General features: G+C 36.7%; 2 protein-coding genes across 4 annotated transcripts in view; one reads left to right on the top strand and one right to left on the bottom strand.

Moving 5' to 3' along the window:
* Nucleotides 1-27,945, top strand: part of LOC142351789 (putative ATP-dependent RNA helicase DDX46) — a 513,331-nt gene that overhangs the window by 130,206 nt on the left and 355,180 nt on the right. The window lies entirely within an intron of this gene.
* On the bottom strand, nucleotides 10,624-26,464 carry LOC142352216 (importin subunit beta-1-like). Its single transcript, XM_075404656.1, has 9 exons — nucleotides 26,394-26,464; nucleotides 26,264-26,322; nucleotides 25,845-26,027; nucleotides 19,251-19,451; nucleotides 18,504-18,719; nucleotides 17,512-17,814; nucleotides 16,501-17,279; nucleotides 13,010-13,475; nucleotides 10,624-11,483 (listed from the first exon to the last, which is right to left on the bottom strand). Exons 1-9 carry the CDS (start codon nucleotides 26,440-26,442, stop codon nucleotides 11,040-11,042), a joined length of 2,700 nt encoding a protein of 899 aa, XP_075260771.1. The 5' UTR covers nucleotides 26,443-26,464; the 3' UTR covers nucleotides 10,624-11,039.

Raw genomic sequence — 27,945 nt, 5'->3', positions numbered from 1 at the left:
TTCATCTGATTTTTTTTAAAAAATATTTCCTATATCTTATTGGAGATAAGGGCAGGTCTCAATAGCAACTACGGATTTAAACTTTGCTAAATTTTCAAAGTTTTAGTAAACATCGATTTTTGGGCTGACACGTCATTTTCTCGTAAAATGTTTGATTGCTTATTTTTTTCTATGTTCATTTTGTACGGTTTTCTCATAAAACTTTTGGGAGTTTTCGGTACTGTTGTTTTTTGTGTTGTTCATTTAGCCCTTTAAAATGAGTGATGTTCGAAAGAAGAACAGGTGACAAATTATATTAAAACCTTGCGATTTCGTGATTGTTACAACTTGTGAAAAAAAGTGATTTCAAAAAATTAACGGGCTGTTCAGCTTTGCCATTTTTGTTGACATTTCTGTGAATATAAAGCTTATTCTAAGTAAATTAAGTCCTGAATTTAGTCTATAGATCAGTTTTTGTTTAGCTAATTGTTTGTTGGCTTTCATAGCAGTTTTCGAAAAAAAACGCAATTTTAGATTTTCCACAACTTTGAGCCTCTTTTTTTGCCATATTGTCAAATTTTTACAAAATTGAGAGGTCCTATTGTTATCCGAAAACTGTAAAAATGAACTATTTAAAGTTCTGAGTGAACAATCGATCGTTTGATTAGATTCGAAGACGTTTTCTCGCAACATATGTTTTATAAATTTTTTCCTAGTTTCGTATTCCTTCTGCAGTCAAGTGACCTCAACTGATAGCTGATGGCTTTAATAACTTTGAAATTACTTGTTTTCAAAACCATATCCTTAATTTTGAACGTTGCCCACTTAGCTATTTTTTGTTGACTAGATAGCCATTCTCAATTAGGACAAATTCTATAGTTTTTAGGACGAAGTACGAGTTATTTTCGAAACAGGCATTTTTGGATGCCATTATGACATTATTGTGTGTTATTTAAAAAGAAAATAGAATAAAATTTTGATTGTGATTAATGTTTTTCGCTGCTATTTTGTTTGTTGTTGTTAATTGACTCCGCTCTTTGTTTTGTTCTGTAGTCTCACTGATGTCTGGTCTCATTGGCCCTCTAATGCGGTTTTCTTTCGTTCATTTAGTGATTTGAGTTAAAAATCAATTGTTTACTGATACCAATTATTTGATCCAAAATTGAATTTTTAAACATTTCTAACTCTTCCTCATTTGGCGGGCAAAAACGTCAAAGACTTCAAGGAACGGAATCGGATCATTGTGTGAATACACATTACCAAGCCTCCTTGTTGTTCTGACCGCACTTGTGGTGGAACAAAATACGTAAATGGGTTTGTTTTTGTTCAGTCAATTTTCACCAATCGATATATTCAGAGTAGAGAAATGTAAGTGGCATCGTTAAAAGCTTGTCCGGGGTAGACTTTGAAATAACCTAAATAATCTAATATCTAATAATCTAATAATCAAATATTTTTTTGGGTTTCATTTTTTGAGTTATCGAGTTTTAAACTTTTGTGTAAACGCGTGATATTTGGCATGCTTTTTGTTCAAATTAAGATTTTTCAATCAACATTCTAATTCAAATCTAGATTTTACGCTACAAAATGAAACAAATTTGTGTTCCTATTAGACGAAACGCGATAAAAGAGCTAGTTTTTATCACATGGGGAAGTTTACTACCAAAAAAATTCGAATCCGATTTGATATAATGCTTTTTAAAAAATTTCATCGAAGTCATCTGAAAGACGAACCTCATTTTTAGTCAAATGATACCCAATGAACAAATAATTTATTTTCAAGGAATCGCTACTGTTTTTTATGGCTTCGACTCTGAGCTGTCGTAATTTTTAAGTAATCTTTTTCTTTTTGAGATTTTAATACAAAATTGCATTCATATGGCACAGAATCGTTGACTAAAAGTGCAGCAGGCTTCCTAAGGGGCAATGATGAACATATATAGTGCTTTAAGTGCCCAGTTAATGGCTGTTAAGTCCTTAAAAATAAATTTTCGAAAAAAATAGTTTTGTGAACATTGATTGATCTTAAACTTATTTCTGTGAACCTGTAGGTAAATCTCACTAATGACAAGACCCTTATTTACTGAAACCAAAAAGAATCTGTTTAGTGGCTTTATCTTTTAACTTTGTTTTATGACAAATTTTTCTAACATTTTTTTTTAATTTTTGATTTTTTTTCATAATTCTGGTTTCTTTAGAAAATTTATCCCATTATCCTAATACTGATAGTTCGGTCACATTGAATTGGGGAAGACGTGATCATAGACAGAGTATTTAGAAAAAGCTAAGAGTTTTAATGTCTTCGACACTTTCTTCACGCACTTTTCTATTGAATTCTTGGTTTTTCACATATTTTTGACAAGCTTTCATATTTATTGGTTTCCGTTGAAAGCTATTGAATCTAAAGGGCTGGAGACAACGGGCATTCTAAATAAAATTCGTAGTTCTAATATATCACATTTGGTGAGTTTGTTCTCTATGTAGTCGCTAAAGTTTTCCTAATTTCTGAGAGGTCTTATGGGCTTCCAATTGAGCATTGAATTAACTTTTTCAATGCAGTCAGTTTGTAGCTGATAGTTTTAGTGATTTTATTTGTTTTCAAAAACTTCTCAAACTTTCAATTTTGTAGTTCGTGTCAACTTGTAACTTATTCTCATCACCGAGAGGTCCCATGCACTTCTTTGTTAGCCAAACTACAACTTGTCTCTTGATATTAAGTCACAACTTACAGTATGTTTGCTGGAGGCTATGCGTTTTCATTAGAAATATGTGTGTTCAATATTTGGTTTTTCTCTTCTTTTAGCACGTTCAAAAGGAATTTCAAATGAGGCCCAAGTAAATTTTTAGACTCTTTCAGTATAATTTTAACTAAATTAATATAATTGATAACTGAAATAAAGAACTTAATATTCAAATGATAGGTAAGGATTTTAATGGCTTCAATAATTTGTGTTTTCGCAAATTATTGGTAGTGTTATGACTTTTTCTGCATCTTTGGTCTATTTATCGGGCTTAGTCTAACCATAAACGTGCCCGTTGGTTTCTTAAGGTCTGTGTAGTAAACTTATCAAGAACTTTGTAGTCAAAAGCTTATGGTTATTGAAACGTTTGAAATCATTTGGTTTACTCAAAAGTTTTGATTTATTAACTTCGCCAAATTATTTTGGTTTTTTTTTGTCGACTAGTCTCATTACGAAAAAGTCCTACCTGCTTTTTAGTTATAAAAAAGGAATATGTGTTTTTAATTTTTTATTTGATTGTATTTTGACCCTGTAACTAGGTGCTCTTAAATTTGGATAGAGTTTTTGCAGTGAAAGTTTTTTGTTTCTGATTCTATTTTTGGTCGATTTTCATAGTCAGGCAGACCTCGTGAGCACTTAAGAGGCATGGCGATATGTAATTCAGTTAGTAGTTTGGGTGTGTAGCGGTTCTTATAAACTCAAAAACAACGTTTAACATCTCTCGTTGTGTAACAATCATGTCAAGCGCATGAAAACTTGACACAAGTCCTTGAACAAGTTGAAAACAGTTATCCGCAAAAATGTAAAAATAAAAAAACTGTAACAAAAACCTTTACTGAAAACAATTCTTTGTCTAGGGAACTTGTTCTCGTTTATATAGAACAAGTAATTGGTGACCCTTCTTCGAGTCCTCTTCGAACAGAACCTTCTTTTACGGCCCTAAAGGTCGGACTTGAGTCTCCCCAGAGTTCCACATTCTTTGCAGGTCACAAAACAAAGGCATAACCTAACATCTGTCAAAGCAAGGACGTGAGGCCCATACACTGTGCGACGCACAAAATACAGAATAGAAAAGACCATTAGACCAAAGACGAAGACCCTAAAGAAAAAGACAATTTTTTGAGCCAAATTTGTTGGGTTACAGACGTAACTCAGAAGCACGATTTTTTTGGGGTGTCAGACGTTATCACTGTAGGACTTCTTTCTACTACGGTTTCAGACGCCACCGTCGCTGATCGCCCGAGTTTCAGACGTCACCTCAAGAAGTCCTGTTCCCCGGCGAGAGCAATCCAAAACACTAATTTTTTCTACAGGTCAAAAAGGAGAAAAAAGACCAAAACCTGAATTTTTCCCCTTTGATCTCAATTTCATTGCCTCCTTAGACAATATTTCTTTGAATTATACTTGTCAAAAATAATTGAACACAATGACTAAATCTTAGTGCAAGAAGTCGTTCCTAAAAAGGAAAATTGACGTAAAAAAATCATTATCTGGATAAATTCAATTAGCTATTCAGAAATGATAATTAACGAAAAAAACGCTTTTAAAAACAGAAATTCAAAAGCGTTCAAATTCTTGGGTTGTTATTCTAATGAAATCTACTTAAAAGTTCAACCTCACTTTTGAACTAGTTGTCAGTGAACCAAGAAGGTCATTACTTGGATAACAACATTGTTTTTCAAAAGCGAAAATTGACAAAAAAATGTTTTTGAACAGATAACATCGAAAAACGTTTTTGTAAACTGTCGATTTCATATTATTCTGGACAGAAAGAATCGCGATCCATACCCTTCTCTGCAGTAGTTGCTTGTGAGTTTTTTCATCAGAAATTAGCTGACAAATTTTCATTTGTCAAAAATAACTAAAAAAAATCTAGCCATCCCCACCAAAAAACAAAAACGAACAGAATTTTTTTTTAACAAAACATCATTTTTTGCAGAAGTCCTCGGTCTCAGACATTGCCGTCTGCGAATTTCCTCATCCCTTTGGTTTCGACATTATCATAAAAAGAAGAAAATGGACGAAAAAACGGTTTCAGAAGTTACCGATATTTGACTTTTTTCATCGTCGAAACGGATTCCCTTTCACAAAGAGACCTCAGACGTCATCTCAATCAATGTTTTGAGAAATCCAGTCACAAAAAAACAAAACCGATCTCATGTCATTGTTTTGGAGGGCACTAGAAGCACCACAAGATCACTCAGATTGACAAAGTGTTGGAGAAAAGAAAAGCTTTCAGAAAAGAATAAAGCTACAATTTCTACAAAGTCTTCAAGCTTCTTGTGGTTTATTAAAATTTTTCGTCCTTTTGTGTTCTTCTTGCCTACACGCATCGCAGTCAAAACAAATACTTAGGTTTTTAGCCAACAAAAACCAAACCGGCTGAAAAAAGATTTGCTACTTATAAATTTACGGTAAGTTCTGTCGGATTCTAATCGCTAAGGTTGTACGGTTAGGGTTAGGGAAGTAACAGAAGTTTGCCGGTGGTTTTAAGGTGTGGTGGTAGATCATTAGCTTTTGTTTGAGCAGACTAAAAATGTATTGGTTGAACCGCATAATTGTAGCAAGGCACAAGTTTCCTGTCAACCAAAGGAGCCAAACACGCTAGTTAAAACAACCAAAGCCAGATATTTAATCGAAACTTGTGTTTATTAAACAAAAAACAAGCAAAAACTAGATACGTTTGTTGAAAAAAAAGTCGATTAAAGAGCGCGAACTTTCGGAAAATCTTTTAAAGTTTTTTGGTGCTAAAAAGCTAGACTTAGCTAACAAAACACCCTAAGACATTTGATTTTGAGAAAAGTTGCATCGCTTGTCTTTTGGACAAAAAAAACTAGGATCATTAGATTTGCATCACTCCGGTTCTGTAAGCCATTTTTTAACTTCAATAAAGAACTTCAACGCCTACAACAGCAACAAACAGTCAACAGAATACAACAAGCAGCAAGATGTCTAAGAACACTGCTGAATGCCAGTTTGCCATCAACATGTTTAAAGCGACAGAAATATCAATGAAAAACCGTCTCGACCTTTAGGAGAAAACCATTCAGCAAAGAAAGAGTTTTCTATCCCTGACTCTGCTGATTGAACGAACCCAAGCACAAGAAAAAGAATTCAAAGAGCTGTCGCAGAACGTGATGAAGCAGCAGCCTAATCAGAATACAGCAACATCAATTCTGAGCAGACAAACCAGACTGCTCAACCGTCTTAAAGAACTAAAGTTGCACGTTGATCTTTTGGACGATGATGGTCAACTGAGCCAGTCCTCCGGCGGGATCAGAGATGTTGTCAGCATGATCTCAAGCAGAGGAAACCGATCTCGTCGATCAACGCCTGTCTCAATAGACAACAATGAAGACAACCAGCTCCGACGTAATCTGGAACAACAAAGGCAGCACGTCCCACCCAAATCAGCCTCCTGCCATCCCACTTCGACCAGGACGACCAACACTCTTTCTTCAACAGTTAACTGCTCCTCAAATAAACTACGAACGCGTTCTTGGCGCTCACCAAAGACAAACAGATGCAAAACCTTGAAATCAGGCAACAAGAACAGAATCTTACAGGAATCGATAACCACGTTCGCAATCCTTTCACACAATTCCAAGATACACTTGTCTTTAACAGTGCAACTGGTTACAATCAGTATGCCGCTATCAACCCCAACAATCAGTCAAGCTCGGCACTATGCAGCCCCCAAATAGCCCCGATCACTCTCGACAACAAAGAAGCAAACGAAAACCATTCGCTAAACCTTTTGCCGCCTATAACTAACCTGAGCATTTCAAGCGACACTACTACAGCGAAATCGGAATATGGTGCTCAAAATTTTTCCAATGTCAGCATTACTGAGCATTTATTTTCAAAACCAGTGACTGAAAAATATTCACTTTTCAAACACCAAATCGAGATTGTCATGATACCCAAAAGGAACGAATTGCTAGAAATAACAAGAGCAAATCAAATCCTGTTATTCAACACCAATCATTGCAAGCTTTTGCTCAAGATATTGATTGCATTTCAAGCAAAAACTTCAACACAGGAAGTCAGGACCCCACTCAATTCCCAACAAATGCGAATAGTTGCCCGCAGCCAACAAAAAATCAGTCAAAAGTTGTTGCGGAAACCCTTAAGTTACAAATTCCGCAGTACGCATATGCAACACAAGCCGAGCAAGTAACACAACAGAAAAATTTTGTTCTTGCATTTTGAACAACAGAATCCCCAACTGTTTCAGCAGTTTAATAAGTTTGTTTCCACAAAACCACAATCGTTTCCTCATAAAACTGCGTTGCAGTTTTCGACACTTCCTCAGAATTACACTCAGGAACTCACGAACAAACAACCTGGGGCTCAACTTTGCTCGCAACCCACAGTTTTTCCTAACAATCTGCAACATCAAAATCAAACTGCCCCTGATTTTCCAGCATCTTCAATGCCCTTGGGTTCAAATGCACCACCCCTAGATTTCCACCCCTAGATCCCCTTCGTTGACCCCTAGACACAAAGCAAATCAAAACAAAATCAATTTTGTCCAAACAATGAGCCACGCAATTTAATTGTGAACACCTCACAAGCCATTGCATCAAACGCTAATTTCAACCCTATTCAACGATTGACATCTCAAATGACCGGCATGCCGTTGGTTTCGGTAGTAGCCAGATGGGTCTTAGGAAAGCTTGCAATGGGGGGTGACCAGTGTATGTGCAAAGGGGGAGGAGCGTTGGGGGGGTCAAGCGACGGTTGAAAGGGATGCGAGGGCTAGATGAGATGTGGGGGGTTCAAATCGACGGGTGGAGGAGGGTGGACAATGGGAGTGTTGAGAGGGGGACTTAAGGCAGGGGGATTGAGGATGGGGGGGTAAATCTTTCAAGCTTAAGAACAGCCCTCCATACCATAAAATTGTCTCTTCTAAACAGTTTTGATGAATCCCACACTTAAAGTATAGTAAGGCTTCGAGTTCATATTGTTTTTGAGGTCGAAGTCAAATGGTCGGACGAAAAACCGGTCAATCAAAAAATTGCCTAAAAAGGCTACAGGACTAATATGGCTGCTACAAACTACGTTTGAGAGCAATTAAAAAACAGCCCAAGATTGCATCTAAAGGTCTAATATACGACTAAGGTCAAAAAGGTCTCCCATATGATGCACAAATGTCTTCCAAATGTAGTCACTTGTCAGTATAGTTTTGAAAGACATTCCATTTAACCCTAGAATGCTCAGTAAACACTAGAAAACTACTTCGAAAAAACCGAACGTGAAAAACTTTACTAATAATTTTTCACACCTTTTCTTGCTCTCTCTTCCTCTCTCAAAAATGCCGTATGATTGGAAAATCGCACCCTTTTCTCTCTCTGCGGTTTCTATTCATTTCGCCTTTTGACCCAAACATCCTTTTCACGTGCGTTATTGACTTACATCCCGTTTTAAATTCACTTCGAAAAATTATCGATCAAAAAAGATGCTCTATACTCTTCGAGTCTTAAAACTAGGGCAGCTTTAATTGCCGGCTGAGCTGAGGGTGGCTATTAAGCAGTTCTACCTAAGTCATACCAGTAAAATTCTACAGCGCTGGCGAGTTTCTTTCCTATGTTGAGGCAGGTCAGCACTAGCACAAGAATTCAGGCACTAGCAAAATGAAAAATCTTTCTCCGCAATTGTTCTTGTAATCGCGATTTATGAAGGAATACCTTTGAAAAACTTGTGAATAAACTTGTGTTGCCGTTTTTCCTCAAATTCAGCTAGGCGAGGTAAATCAGCCAAATGCGGTTTAATTATACCTCTACAGTGATGCTCATTCAATACGTACAACTGTTGCTCAAAAAAAAACATTCCAGCATCTGTCTATATTTTTATGCCTCCACAATTTATATCTTGTTCCGTTCTTACCGTTTTTGTTTTTAAAACCACAAATCATTATACAATTAATTGTACCCTCTAATCACTAGGATTGAGAGAAAGAAATTAGAAGAGGTGAGCAGACTTTCTCCTTGACCTTGTGTAATATGCATGCACACACTAGCTTCCCAGATAAGAATTAAAACGATTTCTGGGTTTTCAAATTAAATTTATCATCTTTGGTCAGCAAAAGAAGAAAACTAATTCTGAGTTAGTTGAGCATCAAAAATAGGCAATTATCAAAAAATAGCAGAAATATATCCGTGTAAAAAACAAATTCAACTTTCAGGAAACATTCAACAGTTCATAAATAAACTTCAGCTACTATAATTGACACATGTGCAATAAAAGGATTAAAATAAGACCTCAAATACACATTAGTCCAGCTAATTATTATCGTAAAGTTTGAGTTTAACAAAAAATAAAGTAATTTTTTAAAACCTGAGAAGAACTATCAGCTTTAATTCATAATCACTAGACTTTGCCTTGTCAACTATTTATAAACTGATGGTTCCTCGCATTAAATCGAATAACTACTCGTTTAGTAAATGAGTTAATTGTAATAAGTTAGCACAGCTTAACGTAACAGCCTGAAAAGGCGCAATTACAGCCACTCAACTTTGATTGGTAGATAGATATTACCTATTGGTTTAAACGTTTTGATTTTTGTCACAATGATAAAAGTCTCGAAAAATTTTGATGCTTAACCTTTGAGAGTCAATGTCATGTTGTACAGTTTGATTCTCAGAGAAAGCTACATCTTGCCGGGATAAGCATCTTCATTTTTGTAGACAAACAATCATCAGAAATTTTCATGAAATTGGTTTCGCGGAACACATGCAAATATCTTGCAGCTTTGTAGAGATAATCTTATGAAAAATCTTGCAAACGATACTATCGAGTCGTTTCAAGGTTTGTTTCATTGTTACAGCAGAAAATCGAATAGCAAAAGAATCGGGTCTTAACGCTATTCGCACCTAAAGGACTATATTTCACATTGCATATAGAAGTTATTCCATCAACTCTTAATTGATTGGGCGGCCATTCTAACCCAGGAGCAGCTGTAATTTTGGAGCAATTATTGATATTAATAACAAATTAAACATAGATGTGGTTAACTATCATAAAGATAAGGGCGTATAAATCGATCGATCTGTCTTATAGAACGGAGCAGAATGGCTGTTTCCTCACCCCTCTTCTCTCCCCATATCAACCTGAGAAAACTTGATACTATCATCGATATAACGCTCAAATTTAAATCCGGCACCCCTTTACATTAGCTCGTAATATCATTAAACTAGCTCGTTCGAGATCTTACAGTTAAAATTTTCTAATAGCATGCGTAGTTGGATGAGTAGTTTATAAGACATAGGCATGAAAACATTGGGGCCTCTTAAAAAACGGCACTAGTTACTATTAATACTTATACCTAATTATAACAATTTGAGGTTAGTATAACGATTCCGGAAAGGAAACAGCTTTAAAAGTAATAACAGCAGAAATTCAACAGCAGCAGCAGCAGAGTAAATGAAAAAGTAACTCTCGTACAGACCAGCCGAATTCACAACAGAATAAAGTCATTATGTGACACAGAAAGTCGATTCAAATTGTGATGCAGCGATTTGCAAGAATCGGACGGAAAAACTAACGGCACAGAAATAGCATTGATGACAACTCTTTTCCGCTGGCACTTTTTTAACAAGTTCTGATCAGAAGAAACGATTTTCGCAGTTGTATATAATGGCCTAGCATTAAAACGGAGAGAAATCCTTTTGCAGATAGCAAAATTTTTCAATAGATACCAATTTTTTTGAGATGGTCATTAGCGGAAAAGGAAAAATAAATTGGGAACTTATTCGGCGAATTGCTAAACAAAGCGTTTAAGTAAAAACTATCGTTTGTACAAAGAGCGATAAATTGTCTAAATTGTTCTTTGATATTCGAAATTGAAATTTGAAAAAATTGTAGCTAAAATCGAGAAATTTATTGTTTCCTATTAAATTATCATCGTTTTCGAATGTCTAAATGGAAATCAAGCATTTCACTGAATTGTTCCCAAGTGAAGAATTATAAAATTGGAAAATTCTGATTAGAAAAATTATTGCAATTACTTTTCATGAAAATCCACAGAGATGTTATAGATATCAATCAATATATTTGACAGATTGTACAAAATAGCAACAAAACTTTCAGTTTCAGTTGGGGGAAAAGAACGAATTTGATCTTCTTTTAAAAAAACAAAATTCACAGCAGAAATAACATCACGTTGTTCAAAAACAACATCGTCAACATATTATTACATCATTATCACAGCAGTCACCCTCAGTGGTCAGAACACATTACGTAACCGTAAATTATGCTACGTAATCTAGACGTAAAAAGACATATTACGTCACAGCACCACAAAGTCACGCAGTATTCCTACATAACCCGTGTGCAGCTTTTCAGCTCTTTGGAAGCCCACATTGCCAACGTTTTCGTTTTCTGTTGTTTTGACTTCCTTCCTTCAAGTAGCAAGTCTTTAACAGTTCGTTCAGATTCAAAAAGATGCACAATTTTGTTGCCGTAAGCCGCGATTAAATCACCAATCAACCCACAAGCACCTGAAACTAAGTTATCATTTCGATCTTCATCTTGTGCGATGTCCATTATGAATTTGATCATGTTAGGCACGTGTTGTTGCATCGCATTCAATTCGTTATTGACGTGTCCTGCATCACCAGCGGGTCCAATGGCGTTAGAATCGGTTCCGGCTGCAGACGGTTGGTCCCCTCGGAATCCTTGGACGATGCCAGTGTAGCCCTCCAGACAAGATTCACGCAATTCATTGAGGTAGTCGAGCATCTCGTAGTCCTCCCGATTGACCTTAAATGATGTAAAGTTAAAAAAACAGTCAACCAAAATTTTTGCATAAAAAGACACGTTGACAATAGTTGCTTCAAACATCGTTCAAGAGAAATTTAAAACAGTCACATGGCCACAAGTGAACACAAACCGCTATCGAGAGAACGAGTTTGTGTTAGAACACCTTTTCACCCTTTAATGTACCCGATTGTAATCTCCAGCTCCAAAAACGTTATGAGAAAACGAGAATGTCAATTGTTTGCTTAGAACTAACGGCACGCGAATTGCTCTCAAATGACCGGCAAACCGTTGGCTTTGGAAGTAGCCAGTTTGGGCTTAGGGATGCAAGAATCAGGGGGGGGGGGGTAAAACGACGGGGGAGGGGGTAGGGTTGGGAGTTCGTCTGACACGACGGGGCAGGTAGTGTCAGACCAAAAATCAGTCAAGCGAACTATCGCATAAAAAAACCACAGGACTAATATAATTGCTACGAACTTGAGAGCAATTAATATATCAGGGTTGATCATTTTTGAAGACTATATCAAACAGTAATTATCCAAAAAATTTACTAAAAAGGCGAGAGATCGGTCAATTATAAGCAATATTTTGTCTTAGAAAATTCGTCATGATCAAAAGTGATGGATTCAACACTGCACAGAACACGGCCTATAAAAACTGTAGTTTCCTTTCTCTTTTAGATCAAAATATAGAGTGAACAAATGGTAGTTCTGGTAAAAAACATTCGCCGCGCAAATTATGCAGGAATCGTCTTCCAATACAAAAATGCCGGTAATCGGCAGTTGAGACCCTTAGTGAAAAGGGAACTATGAGAAATGACGGTGCTGTCCAAAAAATATGACATCCGGATTTCCAATTCTATGCTTATTTTCAAATCATACCTCAAGCATTAATGTCTTTCAGGCAATACAACCTAATAAAAAATACTCTTGTTTGGGTGATATCTGATGGCTTCAAATTCGAGTTTATAGTTACAATTTAAATCGAACAAATCAGAGCAGCGTCACTTTTGAGTGAGCATGATCAGAGAGATTAACTATGATTTATATAAAAACTCATCACACGATTGACTCAAAAGTTCATACCACAGAGTGTAACAAATATAATAAGCTGCTGAGTTAAAATAGCTGTTTGAATTCTTGAGGTCACAACAAAAATCGACACACAATGAGTTAAATTTACGAGATCTATATTATCCTCCGCTACCTCTTTGCGGTTATAAAAATTCAAAACTGGTCTCTTGCGAGTCGTAGGAATAAAAAATTAGATATTTCTCTTTGACTCGTAAGAAATATAATATTAACAGCAGACTCGGCTGTCGCTTCGCATTTTTTATCGTAAAACAACCTTTTTAAGCTTAAAATTAGGCATGTTGCGTGGGTCAAAAATGGCCAGCGCCATACACCGCTAAACACGAAATCATTTACAAAAGACAATTAACAAGTTTTTCATTTTGATGTCAACGAACTCCCTGTTCGTGTTAACTCCATGTCCGCCAATGTTAAAATCTGTGCCAAACCTACACGTACCTGTAACTGACTTGCTTGATGGAGAGTTGTCATAACAATGTCCACATATGCTATGAAAGCAGGACCAATCCCCAAAGCGATATCACCGAATACTGAAATAATCGGTGGCTTTACACTCTTATCTATCGAGTTATTACTCAAATGATGCAACAGCACAGTCATGATATCATTGCAATACGGCAACAGCTCAGAGCTCAGCGACCTCGCCAAATCACTGACCAGACCAACGGCAGCCTGGCACAGCTGTGGATCATCTGCGTTCTGAAGATACTGTTTGAGAAATGGGAAGAAATGAGGCATGTACTTGACGAATCCGTTCTTGACCCGCTCGACGAGGGTGCTCATGGCCATGAGAGCATCTTCCTGGACTCCTGAGCTCTGAGAGGCTGACATAGTATTGAGCATTTGAAGAAGCGCTTCCATGACTCTGTCAGCAATCTGTACGGCGTCCTCTTCTTTGATTTTCCTGAAACAATTTTCAGTGGCTAGTTCCACATTACTTTGCCTTGTAGGATAACTTCAATTTGCATACACAAATATTTGCGCACGCAAATACATACGCAGCACAAATACATAGAGTTCAAAAATACTCGGCAAAAAACGGCGAATAATGGCAAACAAAATCTGCTCAACCAGTACAAGTTTAGTTGTCTATGACCAGCAACGCATTCCTACAAGCAATCGAACGATCTCACACACACACAAAACTACCTTAAAAACCGAAACACTGAAACTGAACTACAGGTTAAGATAATAGAGCATTAGAAGATTTATTCTAGAGAACTTACCTAAAAGGTTTATTCCAGAAAACGACCGTCTGGCGGGGGGGGGGGGGGGGGGTCCATTGCAAACCTCGTCAACAGGAGGTAGCGGATTTCCTAAGGGGCTCCAAATGCCTTTATTATAGCTACTTTAAAAAATGATGTTTAATTTAAAACATACCCGGCAGATTGCCGGAAAATAGCCGCCGATTGAAAGAACAGAAGATATTGAAAAAAAAAGATATTTGTACAAAAACATTTTTTAAGTCCGATTTATTTTGATGGCATTTCGCAGTTGAACATAACGTATTTCTGTTTCTTAGAGAGAGGCTACAGGGGCTACTATCAATACCAATAAGCCTTAGAGATGGTAACTAAGACTTATAGGAACGACGTTCAAATAGCGGGCATCTAAATTTGGGCTTTATGGGTTTATCCCGTTTCTACTTCTGACTTCAATTTTTTATACTGACTCTATTCATTTTGAATTGCTTTGCTGAGCAACTGATGTTCAAAATCACTTTTAGCAGAATGAGAGAAGAGAGAAACTAGCCTAGAGAAGTCAAAAAGATATCACACAAAATGTTGAAAAAGCGGCAAAATGAGGTAAAGCGAAACATTTTCTTATTCGACGAAGTAAAAGAGGACAAGTCCTGACGTACAATTCAAAGAATTTTCATTGACTAAACAGAAAACTAGACCTAGAACGGACCATAAATGGATTGAGAAAACCATTTAGAAAGAAATCGATCCAAAAAATTGAAAACAGTGAAAATCAAAGTAAAATTGCCGCATGTGAACAAAAGACCTCTAGCGAGAAAGCGAATTTTTGTTCAAACACCGTTTTCTCACTCTACTTTAACTTTAGAGCAAAAAAATTTCACGCCGCAAAACCACTCGCTTTTTCGCTCCACTTCCTGTTTCGGCGTGACCAAAATCACTACTCCAATTTGACTTCAAAAATCATGAAAATGTGTGAACAGATCTTAAAAGAAAAAAAAGGAAGCGCCCCAATACAATTCAAATTCTATGTATTGTAAAAAAAACACGATGTCCCCAATAATAGCCGCTATGGCTTCGCGCCTATTAATAAGGCACAAAAAAACATTTCAATGAGCATCCACTGAGAACCGTGGCACCATATTACAGAACGCAATGATCGAATCCGATTTAAGACTACTCAATGAGGGCGGCTATTAATTATATAAAATAGTCCAATTCTCAGATAAAAAAGGTTTTGGGAAGCTATCCCACCAAATTTTACCCAGCTAAAACATACCGGCAGGAAAATAGCCGTCATTGAATCCATTAACCCCGATTACGATTGACAGAACAGAAGAAATGGCGAAAACTGATTGCTGTACGAAAACAGTGCGAACTATTTTGATTTCATTCCGCTGTTAGACAGACTGCTGTCTTTACTTTACTTTATTTTTCTAATTGTTACAATTTTGTTTTTTTTAGTTCAGTTTTTAACTGTTGCAACTGCACTATTTCTTACCTTCCCGCAATTTATTTTAACGTGTCTTAGCGCTTACCTTCATAAACATAATTAAACTTTTTTTACGACTAAAAAAACGAATTGTAGCGCAGTGCTCTAATCCTATGGATCAAAAGGGGCGCAGTAGTTCAATCCCGACCACGAGCGAAGCCCTATTTTTCTTTTTTCACTTCCTTCACTTAATGAAATAAATATTGATATCTTACCACGCATGGAAATACGACGGACGAATCAATAACTACGATGCTAGCCAAGAACACCAAGAATAAGAAAAAAGCAAGCACAGCCAGCCAGAACCCTTCCCAGTGCTTGAATTGGCTCCCAGCAACAAGAGCAATCAATTGGTTTTAAAGGAAAAACAGGAGCATTTCATCATTCCGAATTCAAACTTGATGCCTTTTAAATTGATTGAATTTGATTGTATATACATTACTAATAGCAAGGGCTGTTAGACAAACTCCTGTCTCTTTGAGCAAAATGAGAAAATAAAAACTAGTCGAGAAGTCAAAAGATTTCACGCAAATGTCGAAAAAGCGGCAAAATGAGGTAAAGCGTAACAATTTTTTATTCCACTAATTAAAAAACACAGCAGGACAAGTCCTGACAAAATTCAAAAAATTTTCATTGACTAAACAAAAACAAGCCCTAGAATGACTGAATGGATTTGGAAAATCACTTTAAAAAATCAGATACAATGGAAACGGTAAAAATTAATGTCAAAAAGCCGCATGTGAACAAAAAACCACTAGCCAGAAAGCGAAATTTTGTTCAAACACCATTTTCTCACTCCGCATTGAGATTAGAGCGAAACCACTCCAAAACGAAAATTCACGCCCCAAAACCACTTGCTTTTTCGCTCCATTTCCTGTTTCGGCGTGACCAAAATCACTTCAATTTGACTTCAAAAATCATGCATATGTGTTAAGAGATCTTGTGAAAAAAAGACAGCTCCCCAATACAATTCAAATTCAAAAATAGGAGCGCATTAATAGCCTGCTGAGATGGCGCTTTTAATGAAACCAATTTTGGTCCACTTTCCATTCGAGTTTTTTAGTAGAGCACTGCCACCAATTAAGTTGGTAGCTTCAAGCTCGGAACCAGAGCAGTACAAAAAATGCATTATATGAAGGCCAGCAGGACTAAAATAACTGCTACAAACTTCGTTCAAGAGCAAAAATAGGAAACCTTGCACAACTAGTTAGATTGACTGAGAGAAAAGTGATGTGAACCTGAGGACACTTTGAAGAGTAGCACATAGAAGGGACTGCAGGTCTGTGAACTGTTGTCTGTCACTCGCCGTAAGTTGAGAAGTGTCATCCAAATAGATGATCTTCTGCAACCTTTCCATCACTGCAATAGTCGTTCTCTGGATATGCACATAGCAATCTTGGGGTGCGTTTTTGACCAGTTCCATGATGGCCTCATAAGCACTGGTTCTCAGATTAGACTGGTTGGCATCTTGTCTGTCTGTGGTGGCAATCAAGGCATGGACTATGGTCTCGTAATACGGTGATAAACTAGATGTTGCTGGTTCGTCTGTATGCTCGCTATCTGTTGTATATTCATACGCTGCTGATGATAAACTTGTGAACGCCCAGCACACGTTCGCTGCTACCCTCGGTTCCCGATTCAAGGCTTCCAAAAGCTCCGACACCAAATGCTGTACGTATTCTGAAGCCACGGCTAGTTCAGGTAGGATCTCGCACACGCGACCAATCGCCCAAGCTGCGGTGTCTTGAACTGCAGCCGAGGAATCGCGGAGCATGTTGACTAAGAAAGGATAGAAAACTTGAGAGACCAGTGGTTTCAGTGCGGCAGTATCTGGACCCTCTAGGATGCACCCAAATGACATGATTGCGGCTTCCCTGTTATTCCAGGAAGTGTGTTGTATATTGGCCTCCACAAAGGGAAGCACGTGTTGAACTATGTCGTTCTCACACACGTTGGACATTAGCATAAGGCACACGCTGGCAGCTTTGCATGGATTCCACTCATCTTCGTCATCATCCTAAGAACAAAAAAAGGATAACTCCGTTGACACAAAATTCCATTCTCATCCTATAACGAATGTTTCTGTGAGCAAGGACCAATTCCTCGACGAAATTCAATTTAGAAGATATACATACGTACAGAAAGCATGGCTTAACTCAAACTAAGCATCGATTTGGAACAGACAAATAGCTTTTCAGTTGTGCAGAAAATCCTCACTCACTTCCTAGTAAATTCACAAAAAATCAAACCTGCTTGGTGAGTGTTTCCAACAGAATCGGCACCACAAACTGTAATGCCCCTTTGGCATAATGCCTGGACACGTTCTCCGGTGCTCTACCCTGCTCTGCGGCCTCCTGAGACTCGATCAAGAGGTCCATCTCCTCATCACAAACTGAGGCCCAGAACTCGATTCCCTGCAAGGAGACATCCTCCTCCGAAGACTTCATGGCATCTAAAGTGATGGCAAAAAGAGCTGGCCCCATGTAGGTCTCCATGAATTGATAGTACAAGGACATGATTTTAACAAGACATTGCAGGGCTGTCACTCGAATCTGAAATAAAATATCACAAGAGCATTTATAGCCGTGTACCTCTAATGGAAGCAATTTTAACATGAGTAAAAAAGCTTCGCTGTCAATATTAAACTTTTACTAAAGCAGGCAGTCAGAAGCTATAAAAACAAAAATTTGGAAGTCATCAGCTATAAAAAACAAAATTTGGAACAATCTAGTTAAAGTGAATGGTAAAATTGCTGTTTTGTTTAATAACAATAGTGAACAAATGAAGCATCAAAAATGATTTGAATAGCAACAGATCCAACAGCCTACATACGCGGTCTAGAATACCCGCTTGACCGATTAGCTTGAATATTGTTCAAGCTTCAATTTTTCAGTTTTGCCAAGTTTCATACAAACTGAACAAGTTTGAGTATAATTTTTAAATAATCATTTATAATTTCTGATGTCATCAACCTCTAGGAGCCGCCCTTCACACCATAAGTATAAGTCTCCAATACAGTTTCTGTGAATCGCATACTTGGAGACTAGTGAGCTGAAAAGCTCTAAGAGAACTTAATGCCCGCTGGGCGCTACCTGTTTATCCCATTTTTGAGGACGAAAAGTCAAATGGGTCAGACGAAAAATCGGTCAAACGAAAAATCGCATTAAAAGAAGACCAACAGGACTAATATAATTGCTACAAACTTCGTTCGATAGCAATTAAAAAGCCAAAAAGCACTCACTCTGTGGTTGGGACTCTGGGTAGCCTCACAAATGACCTGCATGATGAAGTTCCTCTCGTTGTCTTTGTCAAAGTTCTGTCTGGTGAGCTCCAATGAGTTCAAGAGAGCAGTAGCTGCAGCCAACTTCACATCGTCATTCTGAACATCCTGCTGCATTCCTCCACTCACTATTGCCGTTAACAGCTCATTCGATTTGTTCTCTAGTTCTGGAGCATCCTGAAACAAAATGGCACACTTGCAACATTGATCTCAATCTTAATTGGCAAATCTATTTCACAAAAACCCAATAAACAACGTTAAATGTTCTCAACATTTATCTCGTATCCGTTTAAATTATTCGTTTGCAGTGGCATTTTTGCAAGACTTTCAGGGGACGGCCTATTTTTTCAGTTTTTCACATTAAAATTTAGCGCAAGCAATTAATTGGCAGAGAATGCCAATCCATGATTCCAACACGTTTTCTCAGATAGGAAATTTCAGCTGAAAAGTTGTGTACATCATAAGAAAGCTACAAGACAGTTCAGTAAAAAAGTCGAGGTTGCCATCATATAAATCCTGCTTCTTTTAGTTGGAAAATTTATAAACTGAATGCTAATAAGTATAAAAATTTATGAAATATGGAATTTTTGAAATATGAATAATTTAGCGCCAAAAGTTAGCCAATTATTTGAAGTGATCCATTTTCACGTTTTTGAATGCAAAGTGCAAGCCCCGAGTAAATTCTATTTTTTTATTCAATTAACTTACGCAATCTTGGCAGATGTATCCGAGTGCTTCAATAGCTGACTCCTTCAGCATATCAGAGCTAGCTTGGTCCGTAATTTTGTGACACAGCAACGAGACCAGCTCAGGCCACAGCCCGTGAGGTAACTCAGCACATGCTATTGCTGCAACACATTGAGCAGCTGTCGAGGGCCGGTACGTTTCAGTTCCCAGTGTGTTAAGAATCTGTAAAAAAAAATGAATATCAAACAATGCACACCTTACATAAACTAAGTCAACTCACTGCCGCAAAATCATAACTAACAAACGCAAAATAGTATTCGTTTTTGACCCGTCACAGTATTCGTTGTACCGTCACAGTGGTTGCTACCAACTAATAAATTATTCAGCTTTTAAAATTTCATCTGAAAAATAATTGTCTCACTTTATATAACTTTGAAAATTGTTGGCAGCCTGTGCACATTATTAACTTTAATTGCAGAAGGAAAAAAAGTTGGACACCTAATTCTTTTGACTGATGTTAATATAGAAAACAATGATCACAAAATTAACTTTTATGTGGTTTTCATTTTTGAGAGACCTTGAGTTAATACGTTAGTCGCAATTTGGTCAAATACGTTTTGACCAAATTGCGACTAACGCATTAACTCAAGGTATATCAAAAACGAAAACAGCATAAAAGTTAATTTTGTGATGCGTATTGATGCTTTTGTTTTTCATTGGCAGAGTTTAAAGAAGATTAAACTTAAAGATCTGTTCCCTGTTTTCGGGCTTCAGTTATCCAGGACTCCCTTTTTTAACGAGTCAAAAGGAAATTAAATCCATCAAACAGTTCCCTCTGTTTGGGCCACCAATATACTTCATTCGAGGTTGAGTGCCTAAATCAGTGAGGTAACTCGTGCTATCGTGGCAACTCTTTCCACTACAATGAGTTTTCAGGATAAAAATGAGCCATCCTGAATTGAAAAGATTTCAGCCTGCACAAACTTCATTTTATTAATATTTCACATTCAATTGTTTCCACAAAAGCCGAAACAACGAACATGGGACTCAAAAAGTTTTCGCGAGGATTAAAAGTTTTCGGTTAGACTTTTACAATGAAATGCTGAAGATTATTTACTTCACGTAGCTGAAATTTCTCGATTTAACTGATTTGCATTAAGTAATAGCCTCACTTTCCCTTTTTCAATTCATTTTCACCCTTGGAGGAGGGAGCACGACGAGCAAACAGATAAATTGCACTGTAAGAGAGCTAGTTTGAGCATCCATTTGAGTTGTTAATTAACCTAACTGATAGCGGTCAAATATGACAACGGAAAATTTTGTGTCATTCAAACTTTATTAGCTGAACATGATAGAACTTTATTAGACGATAATGTACGACGAGTCTGGAGAAACTTCTCAACTAAAAATCCGATCGACAAAAAACTTTTACATTTTTCTTACCTTCCTTTCAATGAACAACTCACCAGCAAAACAATTTCCTCGGAAAATATCAGTTGCAGAAATTTTAATTTGTAAATTGAATATTGTAAATTTCTGTCTCTCAATTTGTGAGATGCAAATTTTCTCATGACAGTCAGCTAATAAAAAACAGCAGCAATATCAAGTTCCTTCAATTTTATTTATTACTCGTTTTTCAACCAATAATAACTTTCGAACAAAAATCTAATAATCGTCCGCTGATGAACGTGCCACTGGGAGTATTCTCAACAAAATTAAAACGTCGGGTTTGTACGAGTTGCCACATAAGTATAAAAAATATAAAAATACATGCAATGATCTCATTCCAGTTTCCCTCAAATCAGTTCCTTATTTTTTTAAAAAATGAGTTGCTGTTAATTAAAGTCAAAGCGATATCCGTTTAAGTAACATAGCCGGCAGATTGCCGGAATAGCTGCGAAATAGACTTGCGTGCCGTAAAATACAGATGGAAAAAGATACAGAAGTGAGTTGATAATAGTTATCACCGCCGCCTATAAAACTTACAAGTTTATTTCAAAGGAGGTTGTTTTTGGGTGCAAAAAAAGTTTCCCTGTCGCGTCTCGAACCGGCGATCTCCGGATTAACAGCCAGTCGCCTTAACCACTCGGCTGTCGGACCATACAATCTGTTTTCTTACAATCAACTTTGTTTTAGGAACAGCAATTTAGGTCACGCAGAAAGCGTGAAATCAAGCGCGAAAAAGTCATTTAAGCAGTGACGAGACAGAATGTTCTAAAACAAATGTAAAACGAAAATCAAGCGTCAGACGACGAAACAAAAAAAACCAAGAGCACCGCAATATAGCTACGCTCAGCTTACAGCTTCGCAGCTATAATAAAACGCTGTGTCTCTGATATATGTTCCGACCAACTTATGAGGGGAGGAACTATAAGCTCAAATGTGTTTTTTGTTCAGTCAGTTTTGGCCGATCGATATAATCATCGTAGAGTTGCGAAAAGTATCATTAGAAAGCCCATCCAGCGTAGAGTATGGAATTAAAAAGATGTTTCTGATTTTTGTTTTTTACAGGGATTTATCGAGGTTAAAAGTTTTGTGAATAGTAGTCGGAATACCGTTGTTTTTATTCAGATTTCGACCAAATTTTCGTCATTTTTGATAAAATTTACTCAAATTTTTAGCAACAATAATATTGGTTTTACTTTTAGGGATAGGGGAGGCTTGTCGATTGGTTTTATCCGAGTCTTTTGGTCAACATTTTGGCTAAATTATTCAAATTTCTTACTTTTTTAACTCAAAAATGGCTCCAAATACGATTTTTTATACCACTTTGTTTAAATATTTCGGAATTAGAGACCTAACATCTGCTGTCACAAACTCCACACAAATTAGTTCTACTCTCGTTTCCTATAGGACACTTCTGGAATTAGAATTAAGCGGGTTTTTCGATAATACAAATCAATAACCATATAAACTGCGTCATTTAATTTTGGTTTTTGGAATATTTCATTTGCCAAACGTATGGATCTTTTTGCAAAGGTATGGAAAACTTTTTTTGTTGGACGCGCAGCAAATACGGGGCTAGGTTTTGACACATCTTGGACTCTTACAATCAATAACTATTCGGATTACACTGGAGCGCGGTTTCTTCCAAAATATTTTCGCATTTTCGTTATTTTCATGTGGATAACCGACGAGATAAATTTCAAATCAAGGCAGAATTAATGACAGATCCTATTGACAAAGAAATAAATAAAAATACTATTCTTTCAGAGAAAAGCTCATATTATTTATGACTTGAACAATGTGTTTTCGTAAATCTTAATTGATTTTTGTTTTGCTTTCATGTCATTCTTTTTGCAGCCTCATGACTTCGTCTTCCAACGATTCAACTGGGTTCTCTAAGAGCTAAAGGTGAACCTGTGCAATGTTTTCAGATGTTATCTGACGCCTCATAGGACTTCGAACACATTCCTTTTGAGAAAATGTCAGTGAAGTTTTGAAGTTTGCATTTTTTTATTTCTACTCACATGTAGATTAGTCTCAATATATACAGTGAAAAAATTATTCCAATTGATGTCAAAAATACTCTTTGTAAAGGTTTTAGTAACTAATGTTTTCTTGGCTTTCACACTACGAAGTTTTCTGATTTTTGCATATTTGCCTATAATTGAGGTTGTAATTTGTTGCTTTTTAAATGTTTCACTTAAAGGATAATTCAAATTGGCATTGAAGGAATGCGCAAAAGATTTCAGAGAATAGCTGGAACTTAACGGCTTTGAAACCTTTCATCTCAAAATTTATTAGTTTTTTTGTTTATAGCTATCGGTTTTAGTTTCAATTTTTTTAAAGAAAATATTTTTGTACTTCCGAATTCTTGTTCTCATTGTCGTCAACAAGTAACTTAGTCTCATTATTGACAGAGTTCATCCACTTTCTGTTGTTACAAACAATACCTGCGCGCTTGGTACTGTTTTGACTGACGCCTTTTAGAGCTTAGGAATGTGTTCGAAAAGAAATCTAAGTTTTCGATACTGATCAATTTTTGTGCTTCTTTTTCTTGTCTTCTTCACAAGACTCTTTTCAAAGAAGACCTATAAAATTAAATCAGACGCAAGCGGAAAATTCAAATTGTTTTGGTTAATTAATCGTTTCCCATTAAGTTTTTAATTTAAGGGTTTTCAATATCATATAATTTTGATGATTCAACAACACTGTCTTCAGTAAAATAAGTGAAATTTTGAGTTCCGTCTGCATTGTGTATTTCATGTTTTCGTCGTCTTATGATTGACTCCCACTAATCTCAAGCACAACTAGCTTCCTGAGCAGTAGCAAGTCAATCTTTTTGTTATAAGTGCAAAGCTTATGATTTTGAATTTTTGAAAATAATCGTTTTTGATCATTGTAATATTTCTGTCAATTTGATAGCTTGGTCTTTGTAACGGCAGATCGCTTCCCCTATCTAGAGAACCAAGAACCAATCTTTTAATCTTTTAGGGTTCAATTTTCAACCAACGGTTCCTTGGCTTTGGTACTACGTATTTTCATAAGAGAAGTGTGATTTTGGGATATTTGCCCAATTCTGAGTTTTTTCTGTTTGCTTGCCACATTATCATACTAATGGAGTTGCCCAAATGGCTTTGAACAAATGTGCAAAAAAATATTTATTGTTTTCTACGAATAGCTTATGTTTTTTAACGGTTGCGACACCGATTTCTTGTTAAATGAAATTGATTTTTCGTTTTTGCCTTTTTCTTTGTCGTCTCACATATTATGGAGAAGGACAGGTCTCAATTGCTTCCTATGAGGTATACACTAACCTTTTTATTGAGAAGAGTTGATACGTATTGGTTTTAATCAACTTAAAATTGGCTGTTTTCAAAAATAGCAACGTATTTTTGAACATTGCGCTTTTTGCTGTTCTTTGTCGACTTTTTACCGAGTCTCATTTGTGACCGTTCTCACATCTTAACTAATGATGTACAGGCCAACTTGTTTAGTTCGGGTTTTTATCTGATTCGGTTTTCTGTTATTAAGTGCTTTTTGTAAATATAGATATCGAGTTTTGGTCATAATTAATGTTTGCTATTATTTGATTTCTATGTTTGTTTTGTCCAGTGCTCTCATAGATGGCAATTCTCATTTGCCCTCCTATGCATCAGCATCATTTGTTCCACTAATTTGTTTGTTGGACGGTACATAAAAATTCAGTAAGTTTTTAATCTCTTCCTCATTCGTTAGACAATTAAATCAAAACGTAGTTGAGCAGGGTCAGGGCATAGAAACGTATTTATCCAGCTTAGAATTCGAATTAAAATGATTTGTTCAAATTGAATTTTTTCTTTAAAAAAATAAGTCAAACTTATATTTGACGCTACAAAATGAAACAATTTTGTGTTGCCAACAGACGAAAGGCGATAAAAAAGGATAGTTCTGATCTCAATTTTCTAAATTTCAAAGTTCTAAATTTCGTGAGCTTAAATTTCTTGTTCCGAGCACTCTACTGAATTTGACAAATTACGTCATAGTTTCCTTTGACTATGCTTCTGAAGGTCATATGCTTCGGTCATTTATGTTCCCCAAGAAGAGCCTTGGGGAACATAAATGACCGAGTCCGAACGAGTTTAGAGTTAACAATTGCTTCCTTATATGACCAGTGTGCCACCAATTTAAATACTGTCTTGTTGAAAACATCGATAACTTTGTACTCGACTTCTTTAAATTCCCGAGCACATAGGCAAACTCTACGTTTGTATGAAGAGGTAGATACAATAATGTTTTACTCTTCCTTGTCGTGAGTCTGGATCTAAGGACTGGACTTTATTATATTATTGACCAGCTCCTTTCTCAGCTACTTTTGCCGAAAAGAAACTCAGTGCCCAAACATTTTTGTATTTAAATATGAGCTGTGACCTCGACTTTCGTTTACATTGAGATTGTGTATCCAACTCTCGAACTCTTAAACGAATTCCAAAATGACACTGCCTTAAACATGGGTACCAATTTTTCGAAATGGTTACCCGCAACTGCAGATGCGAAACAGACAATAAACAGTCCGAATTTCTCTTCGTCTGTCCAGGCCTGTACACGTCCGTTAGATTCAATCGAGCAAGCAGTTTCTATATGTTCAAATCTCTTAATTTGCTTGCTATCACAAACTTCTACCAGATTTTCTTCGGATTATATTTAGTTTATTTTAAAGATGAGCGCTCTCTGATTAGCGCTCAGTTTTATCAATTAATTCGAAAAATCATTCACTGTTTTTGGGGGAATGAAGAATGAATTCAATGAGCGAGTCAAATTTACAATTGCAGTAGTAGCTTTCATATGATAATGCTAAGATATCGCTTCTCAGCGAAGTAACCAGGTCTTTTCTGTTATAGATTTCACTTTCCATTGCCATTTTTTCCAAGGATATTAAAGATAACTGTCTCAAATTAAAAAAAAATATGCATATCCGATATTCGGCATAACTAACCTAAAAATCAGTTTGAGAAATTTAATGTCATGGAGATGATTACAACTGATGCTGCGTGCACTATTTGGTTGAGAAAATCCTCAGAATTTGAAATTGACTTTAAAATAAGTGGGACAATACAGTACGCGTTTTCTAAAATGTTGGATCAAAATTAATAGATAATTGCCAAAACGAGCCACAAATTCTTTTAAACTTACATTCTGTTTGATTCGACCTTTGGTGTCAGTGTCGCTTTCGATCCACCTTCGGACCTGCGCATTTCTAGTTATCTGTTCTTTAGAGGTGAGCTGATTCTTTAACTGTAAACCAGCGGCACGTCTGCAAACCACATTAACACTTGGCGTGCTCAAAATTTGACTCAACTGTTCGCAAAATTGCAGCTGAAACAACACAGATGACAAATCAAAATGAGCACATATCTTCGCACCCAGATATGTTCCCAAAGATGGTAAGTGAGCATATTTTTTATTGCATGAAAACATTTAAAGGCATCTTTCTCCGTCCTCCCTACAAAACAACTAACTTTTAATGATATATTGAGGAGCCTTTAACTTATAGCCTGACTAGGGTAGGGCAGGGTAAACAAATGAAAAATCAAAATCAAACGAGAACTTACAAAGTTGTGATTAGCTGCATTTTCAAGAAAAGTTTGTGCATTCTCCAAAGCTTTTTTATCTAAAACAATTCATTAGTTGCCAGTTTACGGAACTAATTTTACAATTTTAAAATTCAAAAATGTTGCTTACTTGACGAAACTGTATTTTCCAAGATAGTGAGAAGCGTTGGCTCAGTCATTCTGAAAAATTCAAGACAATCGAGTCGCATAAAATTTGCAGGTGAAAAAGATAAATTTACATAAAACCTTCACGCATTATCCTGATATAAAGTTCGCAAGTGCGTCGGATGAAACATCAACAAGGGTAGCGGCGTCTGTTTTTAAAAAGATAAAATTTTCCGTAATTGTCCTCAGTACGTTATATAGTCTACGCATGATTCAACCACAAGATACTATGAAACAAATTAATGAATTAGCAACATATACTGAGCGCCATGTCTGAGAGGCAAAGAAAAACCAGCCGATTCTTCCACAAAGGACAAGCGAATTACACACAGCAAGGATCACCCAGATACACTGAACTACACTTCTTTGGTAAATTTTTCTATCTTTAGATTTTGTACAAAAAAGGGGTATGATCCACGCAATGGACGGAACAGTAAACCTCCACTATGAAACATCACCGTGATTAAAATTTTCACAAGAACGCACGGGTCTTTCCCATTATATTCCCCCCAGCTTAGGGGTCAGATAACCTAAAGCCCCCCCCATCATGGTAATTATACCATAATGGGGGGCTATAATTTCATGGGGGGCTATAATGGGAAAGACCCGAACGCACTGTATTTAAAACCTACAACATTATGCTAGGCTCTAGGGAGCCGCGTCAAAGGATTGAATTAATACTGTAATAATTAGGTGTCTAGCCTTCCATCTACAGGTTACATGTTTCATACCATGGAAGCCTCTGAGATAGATAATGCCCCTGCGAAGGAGTGCGAAACTTATCTTCGTTCGAACGAATGTTATTGCGTCCGAGTATGTGGTCTTTCTATTCAGGGATTTTTTTGCTAGCTCCTTTATAGTGCGTGTTGCAGACGGCCCTGCTTACCCCATGCAGACAAACACGAGTGGAACAAAACTACGTTTGTCAATTTCCAAAATGTGCTAGTTTTATTTTAGATTTTTAAATGCCTGGTGATATTTATAGGCTTTTTGATGTCAAGTCGAGCTTTGTCATTAGTGCAGGTAGATTTGTGGTCAGAGCTTTCTCGTTCATTGTGGCGCATGAGTAAAAGCCCTCTTTTCAGAATGGAGCTTGGGTTTTCCTCACATGGGCAATCGATTCGGTGTTTTTTTAATATAAGATTGTAACAATTGCAAACCGTCGAGGAATTTTGATTTTGTCAGTGTGAAACCGTAACGTTTCAGCGGCAAGTCAGCCAATTAGACAACGTGACGTTTGTCGGAGGATCTGATTTTCTTCATCGGAAAAAGGAATCTTTTCCGTTTGTGCCACCGAGCATGCTATGCAACTAAGAGTTACACACCACGTGCCATTATGGTCTAAGTCACAATATAAAATATGGAGCGTGCGTCTGGAGGGTTCAACTAATATGCCCATTAAGATGGCGGGGCACAAACGGAAAGATCCGGAGGCCTTTCGGTTCTTTCACATAGTTCCACTCCCACTTTTTATTTTGTACGGTACTTTTGTCATGTTGTATCAAAAAGCATCAATT

The sequence above is a fragment of the Convolutriloba macropyga genome, chromosome 13 (assembly GCF_964194025.1).
Source record: "Convolutriloba macropyga chromosome 13, txConMacr16.3, whole genome shotgun sequence".
NCBI lineage: Eukaryota > Metazoa > Xenacoelomorpha > Acoela > Convolutidae > Convolutriloba > Convolutriloba macropyga.
Note: the sequence above shows the minus strand (reverse complement) of the source record. Positions and strands in the feature narration are given on the sequence as shown.